This window comes from Rutidosis leptorrhynchoides, chromosome 8 (assembly GCF_046630445.1).
Source record: "Rutidosis leptorrhynchoides isolate AG116_Rl617_1_P2 chromosome 8, CSIRO_AGI_Rlap_v1, whole genome shotgun sequence".
Lineage (NCBI taxonomy): Eukaryota > Viridiplantae > Streptophyta > Magnoliopsida > Asterales > Asteraceae > Rutidosis > Rutidosis leptorrhynchoides.
This window is the reverse complement of record NC_092340.1, coordinates 55,726,571-55,747,375: the sequence shown is the minus strand read 5'-3', so window position 1 is coordinate 55,747,375 and position 20,805 is coordinate 55,726,571. Positions and strand designations below refer to the sequence as shown.

At 35.6% G+C, this 20,805-nt stretch overlaps 2 protein-coding genes across 2 annotated transcripts; one reads left to right on the top strand and one right to left on the bottom strand.

The window, feature by feature from the left end:
• Nucleotides 1–7,979: 7,979 nt before the first annotated feature.
• LOC139861960 (probable aquaporin PIP2-2) lies at nucleotides 7,980–9,619 on the top strand. The gene is made up of 3 exons (XM_071850492.1): nucleotides 7,980–8,632; nucleotides 8,719–8,859; nucleotides 9,260–9,619. The coding sequence occupies exons 1-3, from the start codon at nucleotides 8,033–8,035 to the stop codon at nucleotides 9,371–9,373; spliced, it is 855 nt and encodes a 284-aa protein (XP_071706593.1). The 5' UTR covers nucleotides 7,980–8,032; the 3' UTR covers nucleotides 9,374–9,619.
• Nucleotides 9,620–9,847: 228 nt separating this feature from the next.
• On the bottom strand, nucleotides 9,848–10,576 carry LOC139863424 (secreted RxLR effector protein 161-like). Its single transcript, XM_071852062.1, has one exon. The coding sequence runs from the start codon at nucleotides 10,574–10,576 to the stop codon at nucleotides 9,848–9,850; it is 729 nt and encodes a 242-aa protein (XP_071708163.1).
• Nucleotides 10,577–20,805: the final 10,229 nt, after the last annotated feature.

Here is a 20,805-nt window from a genome sequence, read left to right as displayed (position 1 = left end):
AACAAGTTGTTGAAAAGGTGGGACTATGATCTCACCTCGAGTGCACGAGTATAAAGGTACTTCAACAAGTAAACGTGTGCATGAAAGTTGCTTAGCCTTGACCTAAACAAGTAAGTTATATCAATTAACCGGTTACGACACAAAGTCGGGTGAAATGTGTTCAAATAGTCCTATGGCTCGTTACGACTCGAATAGTATAGCATGTGAATCACGTTGTCAAGTTTCATGCAAGAATCACGTATAAAAGCATGTTAGAACGTTTGCATAAAAGTTTGGTTAAGTTTGACTAAAAGTCAAACTTGGTCAAAGTCAACGAAAAAGTCAACACGTTCGGGTCGGGTCCCGGACAATTTTTCTATGCTAGTTATTCATATACAAGTATATTAGAACAAGTTTCATGTGAATCGGAGGTCGATAGCTAGTCAAACATTTCACGTGAAATGGGTCCAAGAGGTCAGAATCTGGCCAGGTGATTCTGCGCGCCGCGCGGGGATGTGGCGCGCCGCGCCACTACCTGGGCAGAGAATTCTGGTCAGTTTTTTTCCAAGTGTGCACGAACCAAAACCTTTTCTAACACAACACTTGACCCGCAAACACTTATAATGCCTATCATATATCGTCGAAAAGGTATTTTGACGAGGAATACAACTAACCACATATCATCAATCAAAAACATCATTTACAATAACCGAAAAACTCGTCAATTGATCAAGAAAGGTTTATTTTCAAAGTTTCAAGTTCGTAAAACGTATTTTATGATTCGGGAATCCAATTTACACATACGATATGCCGTTTCGAAGGTAATTAAGCATACATTACAACTAATCACTAACAATTAACATTCCATGGCATTCAAGCATCAAAAGTTCATGTCAAGAACTATCAAACCCTAGTCAAACATCACAAAATCATTAATCGGGTTTTTGAAGTTTTCTTAATCAACCTACACATCAAAATGTGGCTAATGATACTAGTAACACAATTAAAACATGCACTTTAACAATCTAACAACATTAACTCATCCAAAATCAAGGATTAAGCAAACCCATTTCAAATGTTCAAACTAGTTACTCAAAACAACAAATCGAGCAAGTAAATCATATATTCATGCTAGACACGAGCCATAGACACTAACTAACACCATTTCAAATCAAAAACACGAATTTAGAGAAATCTAGAGTTTTAGAAATGTTACCCAAACGAGATGAAGTTGGTACCAAATCGAAGAGGATAATGAGAGGATCACGAATATGTAATTTGTTTTGAAGTTTGCTTCCAATCCCGAATTTAGATGATGATTCTATGAAGTTGGGGTTTGTGTGTGTGTTCTTGAGATGGAGAGAAAAGAGAGGAGGGAGATGATGGAATGAATGAAAAATGGGTTGACTAGTTGACCTAGTCAACTAGTTTGCCCATTTGGCAACTCCGGTCCCTCGAGTTTCAAAGCGGGTGCGGGATTTAACCGATCGAATATTTTTAAAACGCAAGTTAACGAGAGATGTTATAATTAAATGACGGAATTATTATGAACGTTAGTCAACGGAAACTACGAAGTTAAATAACGAAAGGTATTATTTAAAAGAAAAAGACGGTGTTAAAACTAAATTTAACGGAAAAAGGCGGGATGTTACATTACCTACACCTTAAAAGAAATTTCGTCCCGAAATTTAGTTGGAAGTAGTAGTTGTTGAATCTTCCTCGAGATTTTGTGTTGCCAATTCTACGAATGAGGGAGAAGTACGTTCTAGGGTATTTCAACGAATTTTGACGGTCGGGATCATATGTTGTTTTAAGGTTTGGCTTCACGATTTATGGTTTCAACCGGTCCTCCTAGGAAGTGAGGGTTATCGTCGATAGTGAGTTCATCAAAGGAGATAACAAGTTCTCGTTTCGCAAAACACGTCTTTGAGTTGATACATCGAATGTAGGATAAACGGAGACCCAAAATGAGTCGGAAAAGTCTAAACGGCTAGCGACGGGTCCAAAACACCCCAAGAATTTAAAGGATCAAAATATCGCGGATTTAGCTTCCTACGTTTCCCGAAATGGATTAAACCTTTCCAAGGTGCGACTCTTAACGTGACGCGGTTTCCCACGTGGAATTTGAAATGTTTACGTCTAACATCGGCGTAGCTCTTGGTGATTACGAGTCGCGTAGGGTTTTACCTGATTATGAATAAATTTTCTCGGTTGCTCAGGAATAACTTCGGCCCCGGTGAATTGATCATCGTTTACTTGGTTCGACAAAGGAGAATGACGTTTCCGGTCACATGTGGTTTCAAAAGGAGTGACGTTAAAACTCGAATGAAAATCATTGTAGTACGAGGATTCGGTTAAAGGAAAATACTTTTCTCAAGTAAATTTGAAGTTGGTAATACAAATTCGTATTATGGTTTTCAAGACTTAAATCGTAGGTTTGTTCGGTCCGTCGGGTTATGGTTGATGTGCGGTACTCATGTCTAAACGTGGTCCCGAGACTTTTTGTGAGGCACTCCAAAATCTAGAAGTGAAACGAGGATCTCGGTCCGAAACGGAGTACATTCCGTAAGGTATATTTGGACAAGTTTGTTAGGACAAGTTTCTCAAGAAAATTCGCATCGCGAAAGATTTATCAGTTTCCAAAAACGTTCGTCGGGGCAAGTTCTCATCGGTTTCTGAAAGAAAAACGTTCGTCGGAACTATTCACCCTCGAGGTGAATACTAGTATAACGTGGAGAGTCTCTCCCCCCATTGAGAGTTTAGAGTAAAGATTTCCTGAACCGGAAGTACGAGTGTGATGAGAGAGAAGTTTCCGCCTCGGTGCGAGCATAACGAGTAAATCGTAATTAGTCAATAAGACTGTGCGAGGACGAGATAGTATACACGTGTAACATACGGTTGAAGTCGAGAGGAATCGGTAATTCATTCGGAAGCATAAGTATAGTTCGACAAAAGTCGAAGGGGTGTCCCCGGTATGGTTGTTATCAATATTCTCGAAGTTTTCGGATGTCCAAACATGAAAGGATGAAGTCATGTACATGGCACATGGTGGTGTTTAGGTTGATCGAGTCTAACCACCATCACGCGTCACTAGAACTTTGGTATGTCTTACCGTAATATAACCACGTTGATCGAGTGTCGTTATATTACGCTAACTCATACCTCCATTCCCACATCACTCTATAGATTCAAGTTCGTGTCATCGCGAAAATCTAAAATGAACAAAATGTAACGACGTCTCAAACGTGACTCGTATTAAATCGAAATAGTTTCTACAACTCTAAAGAAGCGTTTCCCCGCGGGAAGTGTATAAATGATTGTTAACGTCAAATCGGTTCGATTCAAACAATAATGTATTTAGGTATGAAAAGAGTAACGAGTCATGATAACGAGTAGCACGCAACCGTAGTGATAAATGTTGATGACGATACTCACCTAGAGTAGTGATGGTAGTAGCACCAAAAAGTAGATAGTAAGAAACACCAGTGGGAAACCGATAGTAAGTTGAAACGGTGGCAAATAACAATCCGGGAGACAGAGTTCCCGAACAAGTGTGACTAATGAAGTCGTCGTCATCCATACGTGTATGAATCATGAATTTACGTGTGTTACCAAAAAGTGGCGGAATACGAGTTCGTATGATGAAGGTTGGGTACCATTAAAAAGTTTGCCTAAGAATGATTCAAGTATAATGCACAAGTAGTCAAGTAAGTGCTATCTATAGCAAATGTATGTCAGAATGCAAATGCTAACTATCCGGTTGTAGTCTAGACTCACTAATGCGTCCTAACGACTCTGTTAGACACACTAATGCACGTCCTAGTTCCCTACAACCAACGCTCTGATACCACTTGTAACGACCCGACCAAAACCGTTATTGACGGCGCCGTTAACTTAGGTCCCGTTGCGTGGTCGTAGTCCCTATATGAGACTCGTTTGACCAAAATTATGTCGCATTCATTTGAAAGGTACAAGACTTGCAAGTTTAGTTTACAAAACCGTTCGACAACAAGTCTAAGTTTACAAAGTCATAAAGTATAAATGAAATAACTTGCGACATAATTAGTTTAAAAACACAGTTGCTATAAATAGCGTAAGTATGTAAACAAAAGTTTGAATCCAAAAGTGCTATCCCTAGCGTATGCATGCATGGTTGACTCCAATCAAGTAATCAAAGAGTGCGGAAGCATGTATCAAGTAGCCGAGTATGAACCTGAGAAACATATAGAAAACTGTCAACGAAAAACGTTGGTGAAATCATAGGTGTATTTGTAAACGTTGTTTTTGAACCACAAGATTTAGTATTCCCATAGTTGATTATCAAAATCGTTTGCATTCCAAAAGTATTGTTCGCGAGCACCCAATTATCAAGACTTAACGTTTCCTTCCATAGAACCCCATCACAATAGTGTTAGAACATACACTGTTTCTCGAAAATATATTTCATCCGTAGACGGTAGCGAACCGTCCGTAATGAGGGTTTGTCAAACCCGTATGGCCACACAATATAAGTTCTCGCTTACACCCTGCAAGTGTAACTAATGATAATCGAATTGAGGATTTTTGTTCTAACTCGCTGTGGAATGTTTGTTTTCCTTGTACTTGTGTTCAAAGTATAAAAGTAAGTAGTACAAAATGTAACAAAGTATATGTTTCTCAGCCCACAATTTAAAAGTATAAAACAAGTTGTTGAAAAGGTGAGACTATGATCTCACCTCGAGTGCACGAGTATAAAGGTACTTCAACAAGTAAACGTGTGCATGAAAGTTGCTTAGCCTTGACCTAAACAAGTAAGTTATATCAATTAACCGGTTACGACACAAAGTCGGGTAAAATGTGTTCAAATAGTCCTATGGCTCGTTACGACTCGAATAGTATAGCATGTGAATCACGTTGTCAAGTTTCATGCAAGAATCACGTATAAAAGCATGTTAGAACGTTTGCATAAAAGTTTGGTTAAGTTTGACTAAAAGTCAAACTTGGTCAAAGTCAACGAAAAAGTCAACATGTTCGGGTCGGGTCCCGGACTATTTTTCTATGCTAGTTATTCATATACAAGTATATTAGAACAAGTTTCATGTGAATCGGAGGTCGATAGCTAGTCAAACATTTCACGTGAAATGGGTCCAAGAGGTCAGAATCTGGCCAGGTGATTCTGCGCGCCGCGCGGGGATGTGGCGCGCCGCGCCACTACCTGGGCAGAGAATTCTGGTCAGTTTTTTTCCAAGTGTGCACGAACCAAAACCTTTTCTAACACAACACTTGACCCGCAAACACTTATAATGCCTATCATATATCGTCGAAAAGGTATTTTGACGAGGAATACAACTAACCACATATCATCAATCAAAAACATCATTTACAATAACCGAAAAACTCGTCAATTGATCAAGAAAGGTTTATTTTCAAAGTTTCAAGTTCGTAAAACGTATTTTATGATTCGGGAATCCAATTTACACATACGATATGCCGTTTCGAAGGTAATTAAGCATACATTACAACTAATCACTAACAATTAATATTCCATGGCATTCAAGCATCAAAAGTTCATGTCAAGAACTATCAAACCCTAGTCAAACATCACAAAATCATTAATCGGGTTTTTGAAGTTTTCTTAATCAACCTACACATCAAAATGTGGCTAATGATATTAGTAACACAATTAAAACATGCACTTTAACAATCTAACAACATTAACTCATCCAAAATCAAGGATTAAGCAAACCCATTTCAAATGTTCAAACTAGTTACTCAAAACAACAAATCGAGCAAGTAAATCATATATTCATGCTAGACACGAGCCATAGACACTAACTAACACCATTTCAAATCAAAAACACGAATTTAGAGAAATCTAGAGTTTTAGAAATGTTACCCAAACGAGATGAAGTTGGTACCAAATCGAAGAGGATGATGAGAGGATCACGAATATGTAATTTGTTTTGAAGTTTGCTTCCAATCCCGAATTTAGATGATGATTCTATGAAGTTGGGGTTTGTGTGTGTGTTCTTCAGATGGAGAGAAAAGAGAGGAGGGAGATGATGGAATGAATGAAAAATGGGTTGACTAGTTGACCTAGTCAACTAGTTTGCCCATTTGGCAACTCCGGTCCCTCGAGTTTCAAAGCGGGTGCGGGATTTAACCGATCGAATATTTTTAAAACGCAAGTTAACGAGAGATGTTATAATTAAATGACGGAATTATTATGAACGTTAGTCAACGGAAACTACGAAGTTAAATAACGAAAGGTATTATTTAAAAGAAAAAGACGGTGTTAAAACTAAATTTAACGGAAAAAGGCGGGATGTTACAGTGTTGACTTTTTAAAGCATGTTTATTCTCAGGTACTTAAATATTGCTTCCGCTATATATCTACTGCTTTGATGATGATTGATTGCTATGCTTGGAGTCTTCATTACATATCATATCAATTAAAGACATTTAATGCTCTAAATACAATGTAATCAATTTATCTTCCGCTGCAAAACTCAATAAAACGTCTCATATAGAGTCGTTCTCATTTATACAACTGTGATTTGATATCATTAGTCAAAAATACCCCTGGCCCTATTTGGGGGTGTGACACATGTGCTCATAGGACGATGATAAAGATAATATCAACCTCAAAGCTTTATCTTCATCATCCGTTTTAACTCCAATAGCCTCCAGTTTCGAAACAATACCGTTAAGAATACTTAGATGATCTGAAATCTTTGAACCCCCATCCATACGCAGAGTATGAAATTGTTCTTTAAGATACAACCGATTTGAGATGCCCTTGCCCTGGTACAATTGCTCTAGTTTAACCCAAAGCTCCTTTGCCGTTGATAACCCATGCACATTTGCAAGCACGTTCTTTGCAAGACACAAACGAATCGCACTTTCTGCCCTCAAATCCATATAATCCTATTCTTCTTCATCGAACTTACTGCTAGAATCACTGCCAGGAACAAGGGTGGGTTTACCCTTCAATGCCTTGTGTAAACCAGACTGAATCAACACATCCTTGACTTGAACCTGCCATAAGCCAATATTGATCCTCCCATCAAATTTCTCAACATCAAACCTCATTGGACTGAACTTCGACATCGTATCCGTATCCTATAAACAACACTTTCTCTGATTTTGCTCACGTTTTGACTGGCCGACAGATGTAGTGGAGTGGCGCACAGGATCCGTTAAATTGGAAAATCCAACACCCGGTCCCCTACAAATTCTAGACACCACTTACTCCAAATCAGAAAAAATATTGTTTAACCAGATACCCTATACGATCAATAGAACTCGTTTCTGATGTGGACGATCCACTTTCGTGGCAACCACATAGCATACTCCGACTCCTATAACCGAGACGCCCGTCAAACCTGACGCTCTGATACCAGTTGTTAGGAAATTACGGTCTCACTAATTCCCACCACCCAACCCAACAATAATAGTAAAGAAATAAGAACAATACACAACACAAGATTTAACGTGGAAACTCCAAAACAGGAGAAAAATCACCGGCCCCCAAAGAGATAAATACACTATATCACAAATTGTTACAATGATATAGACGACTCTCTTAAGCCAACTACCCTCTCCAAAATATTTAACTAATACAACTCTCAAACAAGGGTAAGAAAGAAAGAAATAATCAAATTCTTAAAGTGTATTGATTGGTGCAATTTGAAATGAAGACTTAACCCCTCTTTTATATCCAAGAAGTCCCCTCCAATATGGGATAACATCCTTCACAAATACTATGCAACCATATCCAATTCTTCCAACCAAAACTATATCCAACATAACAAACTAAGTTACTAACAAATTAAAAGAAAGTTCGTGAGATACTAATATTTTTAGGATGGGGAGAGTAATTGGGAAATGACTAAAAATAAAATTAAAATGCGACATATTTTGCTAGTTCCATTAATTTGTAGTTCTAGAACCATTCCACATTTCTTGACTTGTATAAATCGAGCCACTTATTTTCCATTTTCTCATCACCTACAAAATACACTCCAACCCCTTTATCATTATCTCACTCAATTAAATCACACACAAAAACAATATGAGTAAAGACGTTGAAGTTGGTGGTCACGAGTATGGTGCAAAAGACTACCATGACCCACCACCTTCACCCTTGTTTGACTCAGATGAACTAACCAAATGGTCATTTTACAGAGCCATAATTGCTGAGTTTGTTGCCACCCTTTTGTTTCTTTACATAACCGTCTTAACCGTTATCGGCTACAAGTCCGAAGTAGACCCCGCCCACAGTACAGACAAGTGCGGAGGGGTCGGAATACTCGGTATCGCATGGGCTTTCGGTGGCATGATTTTCGTCCTGGTTTATTGTACTGCTGGTATCTCAGGTGGACATATAAACCCTGCAGTTACATTCGGGTTGTTTTTGGCTAGGAAGGTAACACTTCCTAGAGCTTTTATGTACATAGTGGCTCAATGTTTGGGTGCTATTTGTGGTTGTGGTCTTGTTAAGGCTTTTCAAAAGAGTTATTATACTAATTATGGTGGTGGTGCAAATGAGCTTGCCGAGGGTTATAGTAAAGGCACTGGTTTGGGTGCTGAAATTATTGGCACATTTGTTCTTGTTTACACCGTTTTCTCAGCCACCGACCCTAAAAGAAATGCTCGTGATTCACATGTTCCTGTAAGTAGTACAGTAATAACTTGTATTTATACACTTTATGATTATTATTTTTTGTTGTAAGTAACATATAATTGTTGGATTAATAGGTGTTAGCACCTCTGCCTATTGGGTTTGCCGTATTCATGGTTCACTTGGCTACTATCCCGGTTACGGGTACCGGAATCAACCCGGCTCGTAGTTTTGGTGCGGCTGTCATATATGGAAAAGAGAAAGCTTGGGATGATCAAGTAAGTTTTAACTACTCCCTCGATCTCTATTGTATCATTATCGGACAAAAAATACGTTTAAGAAATATCATGATTATAATGTACTTGTTTTGACTTTATCATTTATCCTTTGCTTTATTTAATCATTTTACTTATTGTAAAACATACATCAAGGTATATAATTTTTTTTTTTTTTTTACCTATTATTAGTATTTATTTATTATTATTATTTATATTTATATTTATGAAAGTGTAAAATTAATTTGAAATAAAATAAAAAAGAAAATTAGACAATTGAATTTGAACAGCCGGAGTGTTATTATTTATGTCATATGTTAGTTGCGCCTAGCTTCTTAATTAATTAGTTATCACCAACTGGGCAAATGTATGTATTAACAATTCGTGTGAACTGCTTTTGCAGTGGTTATTCTGGGTTGGACCGATGATTGGAGCCGCAATCGCAGCCATTTACCATCAGTATATATTAAGAGCAGGGGCAGTAAAAGCTCTTGGATCCTTCAGGAGCAATGCCTAGACCAAAATCAAGAAGCTGCTTTAAGGTTTTTCCTTCTTGGTTTTTAAGAAAATTGTACAAAATCTATTGTATGTGTTTGATGAATGGGGCACTTAGTTTTTTTTTTTATTGTGCCCAGTATGGTCCTGTTATTAAGTCACAATACTTTCATTTTATGTCAACTTTGCACCTTTTGTTTTGTTTGTAATTTGATCAATGCTTACGATCAAAGCAAAGGCTTTTGTTACCATATTTCATTTTATGGATCAAAATTAGTGTTTAGTGATGAACAATCTGTTAACTAGCATTGAATATAATTGTGTATTGGCTTATCATTGATCGATTCGTTACAAGTACATAAATGGATTATATAGATAGAGTAAGACTATTCTAGATAATGGGCCATAGGCCTTACAATAAAATAGGCCTAAGTACTATTAGGACTAAACATGGGCTAACATCCCCCCGCAGTTGGAGCGGGAGTGCTTCGGACGCTCAAACTGGATCTGAACTCGTCAAACAGAGCATACGGAAGACCTTTGGTGAAGATGTCCGCAAACTGATATCGGGAAGGCACATGAAGCACACGAACATGTCCTTGAGCAACCAAGTCTCTGACGAAATGAATATCAATCTCAATATGCTTAGTCCGCTGATGTTAGACTGGATTGGATGATAGGTAAACAGAGCTGACGTATCACAGTAGACGAGTGTTGCAGAAGTAAGAGGGCAGTGTAACTCGCGAAGAAGATTACGAATCCAACATGTCTCTGCCACAGCATTTGCAACACCGCGATACTCTGCTTCGGCACTAGAACGTGAAGATGTTACTTGCCGCTTGGATGACCATGAGAGAAGATTGTTCCCGAGGAACACGCAATAACCAGATGTGGAACGTCGGGTGGTTGGGCAGCCAGCCCAATCTGCATCAGAGTAGGCAACCAACGTGGAAGGTGAGGATGCATAGAGCTGCAAAACAAGGTCAGTGGTGCCTTGAATGTAACCAAGAATCCTTTTGAGTGCGTGAAGGTGGTGTTCGCGAGGATCATGCATGAAGAGACAAATCTGTTGCACAGCATATGTAATATCTGGGCGTGTGAAAGTCAAATACTGTAATGCACCTGCAAGGCTGCGATATAAAGTCGGGTCCTTCACAGGAGGACCATGAGCAGTGAGTTTAGCCCCTGGTTCAACCGGGGTCCGACATGGGTGACATGTGGTCATATCCACACGATCAAGAAGCTCTGTAACATACTATTTCTGAGACAAGATGAACCCTGTGGTAGTGCGAGTAGCCGAGATACCAAGAAAGTAGTTCAGTGGTCCGAGGTCAGTCATGGAGAATTCCCTATGAAGGGATGTAATGATCTGCTGAAGTAAACTGGTAGAGGAAGCAGTCAAGATAATATCATCAACGTAGAGAAGAAGATATGCAGTATCCGACCTATGGCGATAAATGAATAAAGACGTATCACACCGACTATGAGAAAACCGAATCTGCTGAGCGTAGCTAGCAAAGCGCTGAAACCAAGCACGAGGGGCTTGTTTTAGGCCGTATAATGATTTCTGTAAAAGGCAGACATGATCGGGGTACTGTGGATCTCGGAAGCCAGGCGGCTGATGCATGTAAACAGTCTCAGATAAGTGCCCGTAAAGAAAAGCGTTCTTGACATCTAACTGATGAACCGGCCAGTGTGTGGAAACCGCCAAACTAAGAACCGTACGTATGGATGCCGGTTTAACAACCGGACTAAAAGTCTTATCACAATCAACACCAACCTGCTGACTTCGACCGTTAGCTAGGGGTGGGTATAATATCCGTATCCGAATCCGCAATCCGAGTTATCCGAAAAACCGATCCGAAAATATCCGAAAATTCGGATATCCGAATTTTCGGATATCCGGATTTTCGGATTCGGATATCGGAGCGATTTTTCAAAATTTTCGGATATTCGGATTATCCGATATCCGAAACGAAATACACTTATTATGAACATATTTTTATTTATAGTTATGTGGCTCAGGTTATGGCTTATAGTTATAGGCCTTAGGTATTTTAACTTTTAAGAGTAAAAAGAACAAAGATAGAGATAGAAAGTAGAAACAATCAATCACTACAATATACAAAATCTTAGATCTAAAATTAAACTGCACAGTAATCTTCATCTTGTTCATCTCAAAACTCTAGCGGTTCACGATATTCCCTCAGGCCTGATCTAATCTTCATCTTGGCATAAAATGATTGAAGATCAACAACGTTGTTATGTTGTTGTTAAAACGATGTGTTAATCGCGTTTTGAACTTTGTTATGTTTGTGTTATGATGATGTGTGAATCGTGTTTTGAACTTTGTTATGTTTGTTACGATGATGTGTTAATCGTGTTTTGAACTTTTGTAACACGAAATTTAGAATGTTGAACTAAGATTTATATGACTTGTTACGTGTTTTGTGTTTCTAATTTGTACATGTTTCATTTATTATATATAGTTTGGATAGCGGATAATCCGATATCCGAGTCCGAAATTTCGGATATACAAAATTCGGATACCCGGAATTTCGAATTTGGATTTCGGATGACCGAATTCACTATCCAAAATTTTGGATATCCGAAATTCGAATATCCGAAACTTCGGATATCCGGTTATGCACACCCCTACCGTTAGCAACGAGTCGAGCCTTATACCTGCTCAAATTACTGTCTGCATTATATTTATGCTTGAATAGCCACATGGAGCGAACTATGTTCGTGTCCGATGGGCGAGGCACAATTTTCCAAGTACTGTTATTAATTAAAGCATAATATTCTTCAGTCATAGCTTGTTTCCAGTTAGGGTCGTAAAGAGCTTCAGAGTAAGTTCGGGGAATGGGAGATATGGTGGTTGTGTAAAGGTTGAGACGTTATTTAGAATGTTGAACTAAGATTTATATGACTTGTTATGTGTTTTGTGTTTCTCATTTGTACATGTTTCATTTATTATATATAGTTTGGATAGCGGATAATCCGATATCCGAGTCCGAAATTTCGGATATACAAAATTCGGATACCCGGAATTTCGAATTTGGATTTCGGATGACCGAATTCACTATCCAAAATTTCGGATATCCGAAATTCGAATATCCGAAACTTCGGATATCCGGTTATGCACACCCCTACCGTTAGCAACGAGTCGAGCCTTATACCTGCTCAAATTACTGTCTGCATTATATTTGTGCTTGAATAGCCACATGGAGCGAACTATGTTCTGTCCGATGGGCGAGGCACAATTTTCCAAGTACTGTTATTAATTAAATCATAATATTCTTCAGTCATAGCTTGTTTCCAGTTAGGGTCGTGAAGAGCTTCAGAGTAAGTTCGGGGAATGGGAGATATGGTGGTTGTGTAAAGGTTGAGACGTTGAACCTGTTTGGTGGTACCAACGCGGGAGCGAGTAAGCATGGGGTGAGTGGAGAGAGAAGTAGAAGAAGATGTAGCCTCAGTAGGAGGAGGCTGTGGCTCCTGAATAGGGTGAGGTGGGGGTGTAGGATCGGTAGCCTCATTAGAAGGGGGCCGTGGCTCCGGAATAGGATGAGATGGAGGTGCGCTGCCGGTAGCCTCAATAGGAGGAGGCTGTGTCTCCGTTGGTAGATGAAATGTTCGGGAAAACAGATTTGGATGTCTAATGACCCGTCCTAATCCATCCGGACGAATACATTACATTTGGTTACATCGCGAGGTACTTGACCTCTATATGATACATTTTACAAACATCGCATTCGTTTTTAAAAGACAAACTTGCATTACATCGAAAGTTGACGGCATGCATACCATTTTCTAATATATCCAACTATAAATGACTTAATAATAATCTTGATGAACTCGACGACTCGAATGCAACGTCTTTTGAAATATGTCATGAATGACTCCAAGTAATATCCCTAAATGAGCTAATGCACAGCGGAAGATTTCTTTCGTACCTGAGAATAAACATGCTTTAAAGTGTCAACCAAAAGGTTGGTGAGTTCATTAGTTTAACATAAATAATAATTTCCATCATTTCAATAGACCACAAGATTTCCATTTCTCATAAATATACGTCCCATGCATAGAGACAAAAATAATCATTCATATGGATTGAACACCTGGTAACCGACATTAACAAGATGCATATAAGAATATCCCCTATAATTCCAGGAAATCCTTCAGACATGATAAAAACAACATCGAAGTACTAAAGCATCCGCTACAACGGATGGGGTTTGTTTGGCCCAATAGATCTATCTTTAGGATTCGCATCAATTAGTAGACTGGTTTACTAATTCTTAGGCTACCAAGCAAAAAGGGGCATATTCGGCTTCGATCCATGCAACCATATAATGTAGTTTTGATTACTTGTGTCTATTTCGTAAAACATTTATAAAAGCGTATGTATTCTCAGTCCCAAAAATATATATTACAAAAGCATTTAAAAAGGGAGTAATGAAACTCACAATACTGTATTTTGTAGTAAAAATACATATGACGACATTGAACAACTGAACGATGCGGGGTTGGTCTTGGATTCACGAACCTATATCATTCACATATATATTAAAACATATACTCGTAATCGAACAAGTTTATACCTATTATTGTATGTATTAAGATTAATATTCTTATATATATAATTTTATTAATACTTTCTTTACGTTATAATACTTATTTGATATTTAATTAATGTTACTAGTTAAGACGAAATTTTATGTAGCATTAGTATACTTTATTTAATAAATATATTTGTATTTATATATAAATATATCTTTTGTTTTGTAAGATTATTATCAATTGTAGTAATACTAGTTTAAGGATAATAATAATACTAATAATAGTAATTTTAATAAAAATGGTAATTTTATTAATGATGATAAGTAAAAATAATAGTTTTAGTAAAAATAGTATTTTCAATAGTAATGATAAGTTTAATAATAATTATCGTTTTAATAGAAATTTTAATGATCATAATTGATAATACTAAAATTTATGTTAAAAGGGTACTCCTAGTATACTAATATTAATGATAATAATACTTAATAATATTAATGCCAGTAATAAGTATACATAAGATAAAATGCTAATATTAATGATAATAATAATAATTTGCATAATAACACTTAATAATACATAATGGTCATACTTAGTACTAAATATAGTGATAATAATATTAATTGTATTGATGATAGTAATAAATATAATAACAACACTATAATACTAAGTAATAATAATAATAATAATAATAATAATAATAATAATAATAATAATAATAATTATAATAATAATAATTATAATAACAATAATTATAATTATAATTATAATTATAATCATAATAATAACATTATTTATTAATAATAATAATAATAATAATCATAACAATAATAATAATCATAATAATCATAACAATTAATAATCATAATGATAATAGAACTAGAAGTAAATGTGTATACCCTTTAGAAACTTTGTCTAAAAAGAATTGTCCCGGATGAGACTTGAACCCGCAACCTCCCGAATAATCGTCAACACCCTTAACCATTCCTCCATATTCATTTCTCTGAATTTTTATTAACTCAATTATATATATGCCCTTTTTAATTCCTTGTTTCAGCCCAACTTCAACGAAGCCCAACTGAATCCTAAACCCTTGGCCCAACTTCGGCTTTTATGATAATAAAAAAAAAAATATAGTGGCCTGGGTTCGAACCCAGGACCTTTCGTTTAACAACCATACGCCCAATCACTGAAGCACTCTTGAATTCTTATTACAATATACGTATTTATATATTTAATGTATATACGAGCAGTTATCATCTTCTTCCAACATTTGATCATCATCGTGATTCACCTCCTCCGTATTAATTCATTCTCATCATCATCACCTTTATTACATTTCATCATCCGGATCATCATCATCTTATCATGATGATCACGATCTTCATCCTTCACACATCAAACCGCCATCAACTCTTCATTCCTAGTTTCATCATCGTAACATCATGATCAAGTGTCATTCATTATCATCGTCACCATTATCATTACATTCGTTATCCATTTCATGGTCACCATCGTTTGCAACAGTAGTGAAAAAAAAAAATAAGTTCAAGTGGGTTTGCGAAGTTGTAGCAGAAAACAGAAATATAGGTCAAGTGGTGGTTGTCGACGGTGGTCCTTGGTGGTGGTAATGGCTGTGGTGCTCGACAACAAGAAAGGAAACAGAAAAAAAAGAAAAGATCGCAGGTGGTGGTGATTTGTTTTGGTTGAAAAGGGTGGTAGTTCTTACGATGGTGGCGGTTAGGCTTGAGAGTGATAGCGATGTAGGTGAAAGGTAGCGGTGTAGTATTGCCGTTGTGCTTGTTCACGGTTGTGGACGGCGGAAGAAGTTGGCCGATGATGGAATGACGGAGATCAAGATAGTAGTGAGTGTAATGTATTCATCCATCTATCCTTGTTGTATGTTATATATATATATATATATATATATATATATATATATATATATATATATATATATATATATATATATATATATATATATATATATATATATATATATATATATGTATATATATATATACACATATATATATAATAAAACTAGTCTAACATCTAATAATAATAAATAATAATATAATAATAATTAATATATAATATAATAACCTCATATGATGAATTGGAACTTGATTCCAAAAGAAACAGTATGCACGAATAATTTTAGCAGCCTCCAGTTTGTCTATTCTACCGACGCTTTTCTCGGAGTGTCCATTGCTAAACAGTTAATATATAAAAGTGTTCCTAAAAATCCCAAATTTTTAAATTAAATGTATTTAATTATTTCACTCATTAACTGTTTGAAACCTGATCAAAAAGGTTCGATAATTATTTATTTTCTGTTCCAATTTATATGTACGGAGTAATAATATCCAAACGTAAAAAGGTAAAAATATATTTAACAAATTTAAGATCTTCGCAATCAATTTACAGTTCAACTTTTATTTTAATCCATCATAAACTTATATTAAATTTATATGAACGCTAACGAAATGTCAACCGAGTATTACTGACTTTTACTAATTAATCTCGAAATCAATTATATTCCCTTTCTATATATAAACAGTTTTAAAATAGCAAAGTTAATTACTAAAACAATTATATTATATATTTTTAAACAAATAGATTTAATATAGCTTTATATATTTACAAGTAATATTTATATACATATTTATATATATCTATATATTCTATAGTTTCCATTAATCGCATTTTATTTTACAATATAAATCCTAATAATCATATTATATAATATTCTAAATTATATTTCAAATTAAAATACCTATTTAAATATATATATTATCTATTTACAAATAGTTGTTCGTGAATCGTTGGGAAATGGTCGAAAGTCAAACGAATATATGAAACAGTTCAAAATATTTGTGACTCAACATTACAGACTTTGTTTATCGTGTCGAAATAATATAAAGATCAAGTTTAAATTTGGTTGGAAATTTTCGGGTCATCACAGTACCTACCCGTTAAAGAAATTTCGCCCCGAAATTTGAGTGAGGTGGTCATGGCTAACAATAAAAATGTTTTCATGACGAATACGAGCTGATAAATAGAGTTTTATTACTGTTGAGTAACATGGATAAGATAATTCGACTACTCGAAGAGTACGAGTGAAGCTATCATTAAATAGTGAAATGAGATAGACAAGTTTTATCATAACTTTTCACTAGTCATGGTTGAATTCCGAAATTCAAGGGATTCAAAGAAAGTCTTCGAAATCTAAAAGATTTGATTCTTCGGCGAACAAGAAAATTAAGATCTCTATAATTAAATACGGTGATTTGCCTTGATTACTCTGTCTGATATTTCCATTATAAATTAAGCTCTTCCGTTCCATTATTCTCACCATTCCTATACTTTCTTTCTTAGTCCATACATCCAAAAGATTGTGAAAATGCTTAATCCCGTTCTAATCCTTGATATTTTCCTAATTATCATTTCTGTCATCCTTCTTTTTGATCTTCCTCCAGAAGAATCTGTTTACTTCTACTATTACCTTGGGATGATACTATTCTTAATTATACCGTATCTTTATATTGATATTCGTATTAATATCCACGGTTTGTAATCTCCGTGTTGTTATTGGACTTTATATTTTCTCTTATATTTTGGAGCTCTTTTGCCTTTTTATTCTCTTCTCGACCTCTAGTAAAGCGAGTAATGATCTAGAATTCGTAAGTATGGAGTTTCAAATGAACTTAATGTTCTAAACGAGAAAGAACGTAATAGCACGATTTGATTTGTCAAATTACCAGAATCACTGAGAATAGAACTATTAAGAATATATTTTCTTGATATGTTCAGAAGTTAATCAGAATGAAAGAGTTATGTAACATGACACATGATGACATTATAATCTGTAAATCATCATGTTCCATTTAGAAACTCAGCATGACTTACTGTAATATAATCACGTTGATCAAGTGTCATTATATTATACTAACTCATGCATCAATTCCCAACATTACTTCAATAACATTCATACTTTAAGCTCGAAAGTTTACAGAATATAGAAACTAACAGTTTCTATATGATGTAACACTGATAGCACGAAGAGATTAATGATTTCAGATAAGAATAGTTATGAAAATATCTTCAGAAATATGGAGGATATTTATAATGAAAGATACGATGATATCTTGGAATTTCTAATATCGAAGGATGGTGAAGAAAATTTGTCCGCAAGAGTTTGGAGTTAGAAGCAAGATATTCGCTAAAGATTTCATCAGAAACAGAATCATCAGGATTCTTAATGTACAAGTTTAGTCCTTGTGATTTGTTCAGAGACTCCTTCGTAGTTTGCTCAATCAGTTTTTCAGTTTCAAACTTTTTCTGAGCTTTGCCAACATACAATTCTTTATCATCAACTTTTGGCTGTTGAGGTCGTTTACAGTTTTTTTTTTCATTCAACTTTTCAAAATTCAGAGTATTAATTCGCAGAATGGGTGCTTTTCAGAATTTCAAAATGGAAGATCATAGTTCTAAGAGATAAATGTTATATGGATACATATAACTATTAAGGTGGAAACGTTGCGAGACTCACAATACAGATTTGCTGATTCCCGGTAATTGGTATGGCAATTCTTGTTACAAGATGCGGATGAGTACATGATGAGACTTCAATAGATAAATATAGTGATTTGTCAGAGAGATTTAAACCAAGGAGCAACGAGGTTGTTGGTACGTCTGCTGATAATATGGTGGAATATAATAAAAGGTTCCCTAGTAATAATAAAAGAGCACACATATAAATCAAGGTTATAATAAGGTTGTTTTGAATGAAAAGTCAAAGTTGACTTGCTGGAGCTGTGACAAAATTTGCTAATTTGGAAAGGGATTGCAAAGTTATTTTGGGTAATAATAACACTAAGAATTTAGCAAAGCTACGTTTTAAACGTTTACTCATTTGCTGAGAGTTTCTCAGGTGAATAGCTATATGCATCAATCTTTTCTTCTGTAGTTGATTTGTGGTTGGTTCATCCTCTAGATTGAGGTGTTTTCAAGAATTTATGAAGGATTTGAACGCAGATTGTAATCATCGAGATACAAATGAGGTTTAAGATGAAATCAAGTGGCAAACTTGAAGAATTGTTTAGTTTCATATGTTATAATCAATATTTTAATTCATTTTAATTGTCCAATGTCGGCAGTCCACAGTTGATAGTCCACAGTTACCAGTCCAATAATTCATATATAGCTTAATATATAATATTCAAATTAATTAATACGTATCGTGACCCGTGTACATGTCTCAGACTTGATCACAACTCAAACTATATATATTATTGTAGAATCAACCTCAACCCTGTATAGCTAACTCCCGCATTACTGCATATAGAGTGTCTATGGTTATTCCAAATAATATATATAGATGTGTCGATATGATATGTCAAAACCTTGTATACGTGTTTCGATATTTAAAGTGCGTAAAATAAATAACATAAATTAAATGACGATAAATAAAGTGCATAAAGTAAATAACAGAAATTAAATGACGATAAATAAAATTGCGAGAATATAAATTGCGATAAATAAACTGCGATAAATAAATTGCGATAAAATAAAATGTAATACGGAATTAACAGTTAGCTAGGAACAGTTAGCTAGGATCTTGTTAGCGTGGTTTCTTAACAAAATTTCATATTGGTAATTAATCTGTTTCTAATCAATTTTTATTGTGTCCATTATTTCTTCATTATGCCACTTGTTGGATTCTGATAGGTCAAAATCCAAATATGAAATTGAATGAAAATGGTTATTCTGCAGTGAACGGATATGTATATCGGTGGTTGTAAGTAGGATAGTAAATGACTGTTGAATCAGCTTCGACGAATGTACAGTGTAACTTATTAATGTGAAATCTAAATATTTCTAGGGTATTACCTACCCATTAAAATATTTTCACCATTAACAGTTTGTACAAAAGAATTTTTAATTACAAACTTTATGAAAATATACTTACATATATATTTTCCTCAGATGTAATCATGGATTTAATGAATTAATATGATATTAATCTCATTTGCTTTTCGGTTTGAGCTAGAATAGCTAATCTCTAAGACTTTAGAGATTACATAATTGTCATGTTCCGTGAAGATAAATGAAATAGAACGATTCGTAGAATGAAAATTAATCGATGTAGAACAAGGTGTAAAACGAAGATTATGCTCGAGGTACAGAATGAGATGTTGAGGCATGGATTGTTGATGGTACTGATGCTGTTACTGATGGTACTGTTGGTGCCGGTGATGTTGCTGAAGCTAGTAAATTTTGCACCATATTCTCCCAATTGTTTACTTGAGCGCGAAGTTCGCTAACTTCTTCTATTATTCCGGGATGATTGTCGATCGGAACGAGCGGATGAATAAGGTTTAGAATTGTGGATAGAATATAATCGTGTCGAACTACTCTGGAAATGAGGCTGAAAATGGTGTTTCGGATAGATTCGCCGGAAAGTGCTTCAGGTTCTTCGCCAAGAGGGCAATTTGGTTGGTGGAAAGGATCGCCTTCTTCGCGTCTCCATTGATTAAGTCGACTACTAACCCATCAGATGAAGTGGGGATGGCTGATTGATTGATTCATTCTGGTGACACCGTTTTCGGAGCTTAGGTGAATATCCATATCGGAATAGCTGTCGGAATAACTATCGGAATAGCTATCGAAATCTGAGGGACTCGAACTGGTTGAGGGATTCATCTCGTACGATCAGATGAAGGATTTTCGATAAGGAATAGATTATAGGATGTAGATTAGTACCCTGCAATACATAATTTACATATGCATATATAATACTAAAATCCCCTAATTTACGGAGGAATCTACGGAAGCTGTCAGGCAAAGGTAACAATAACAGATACGCTAAGATATGAATTTATCTATACA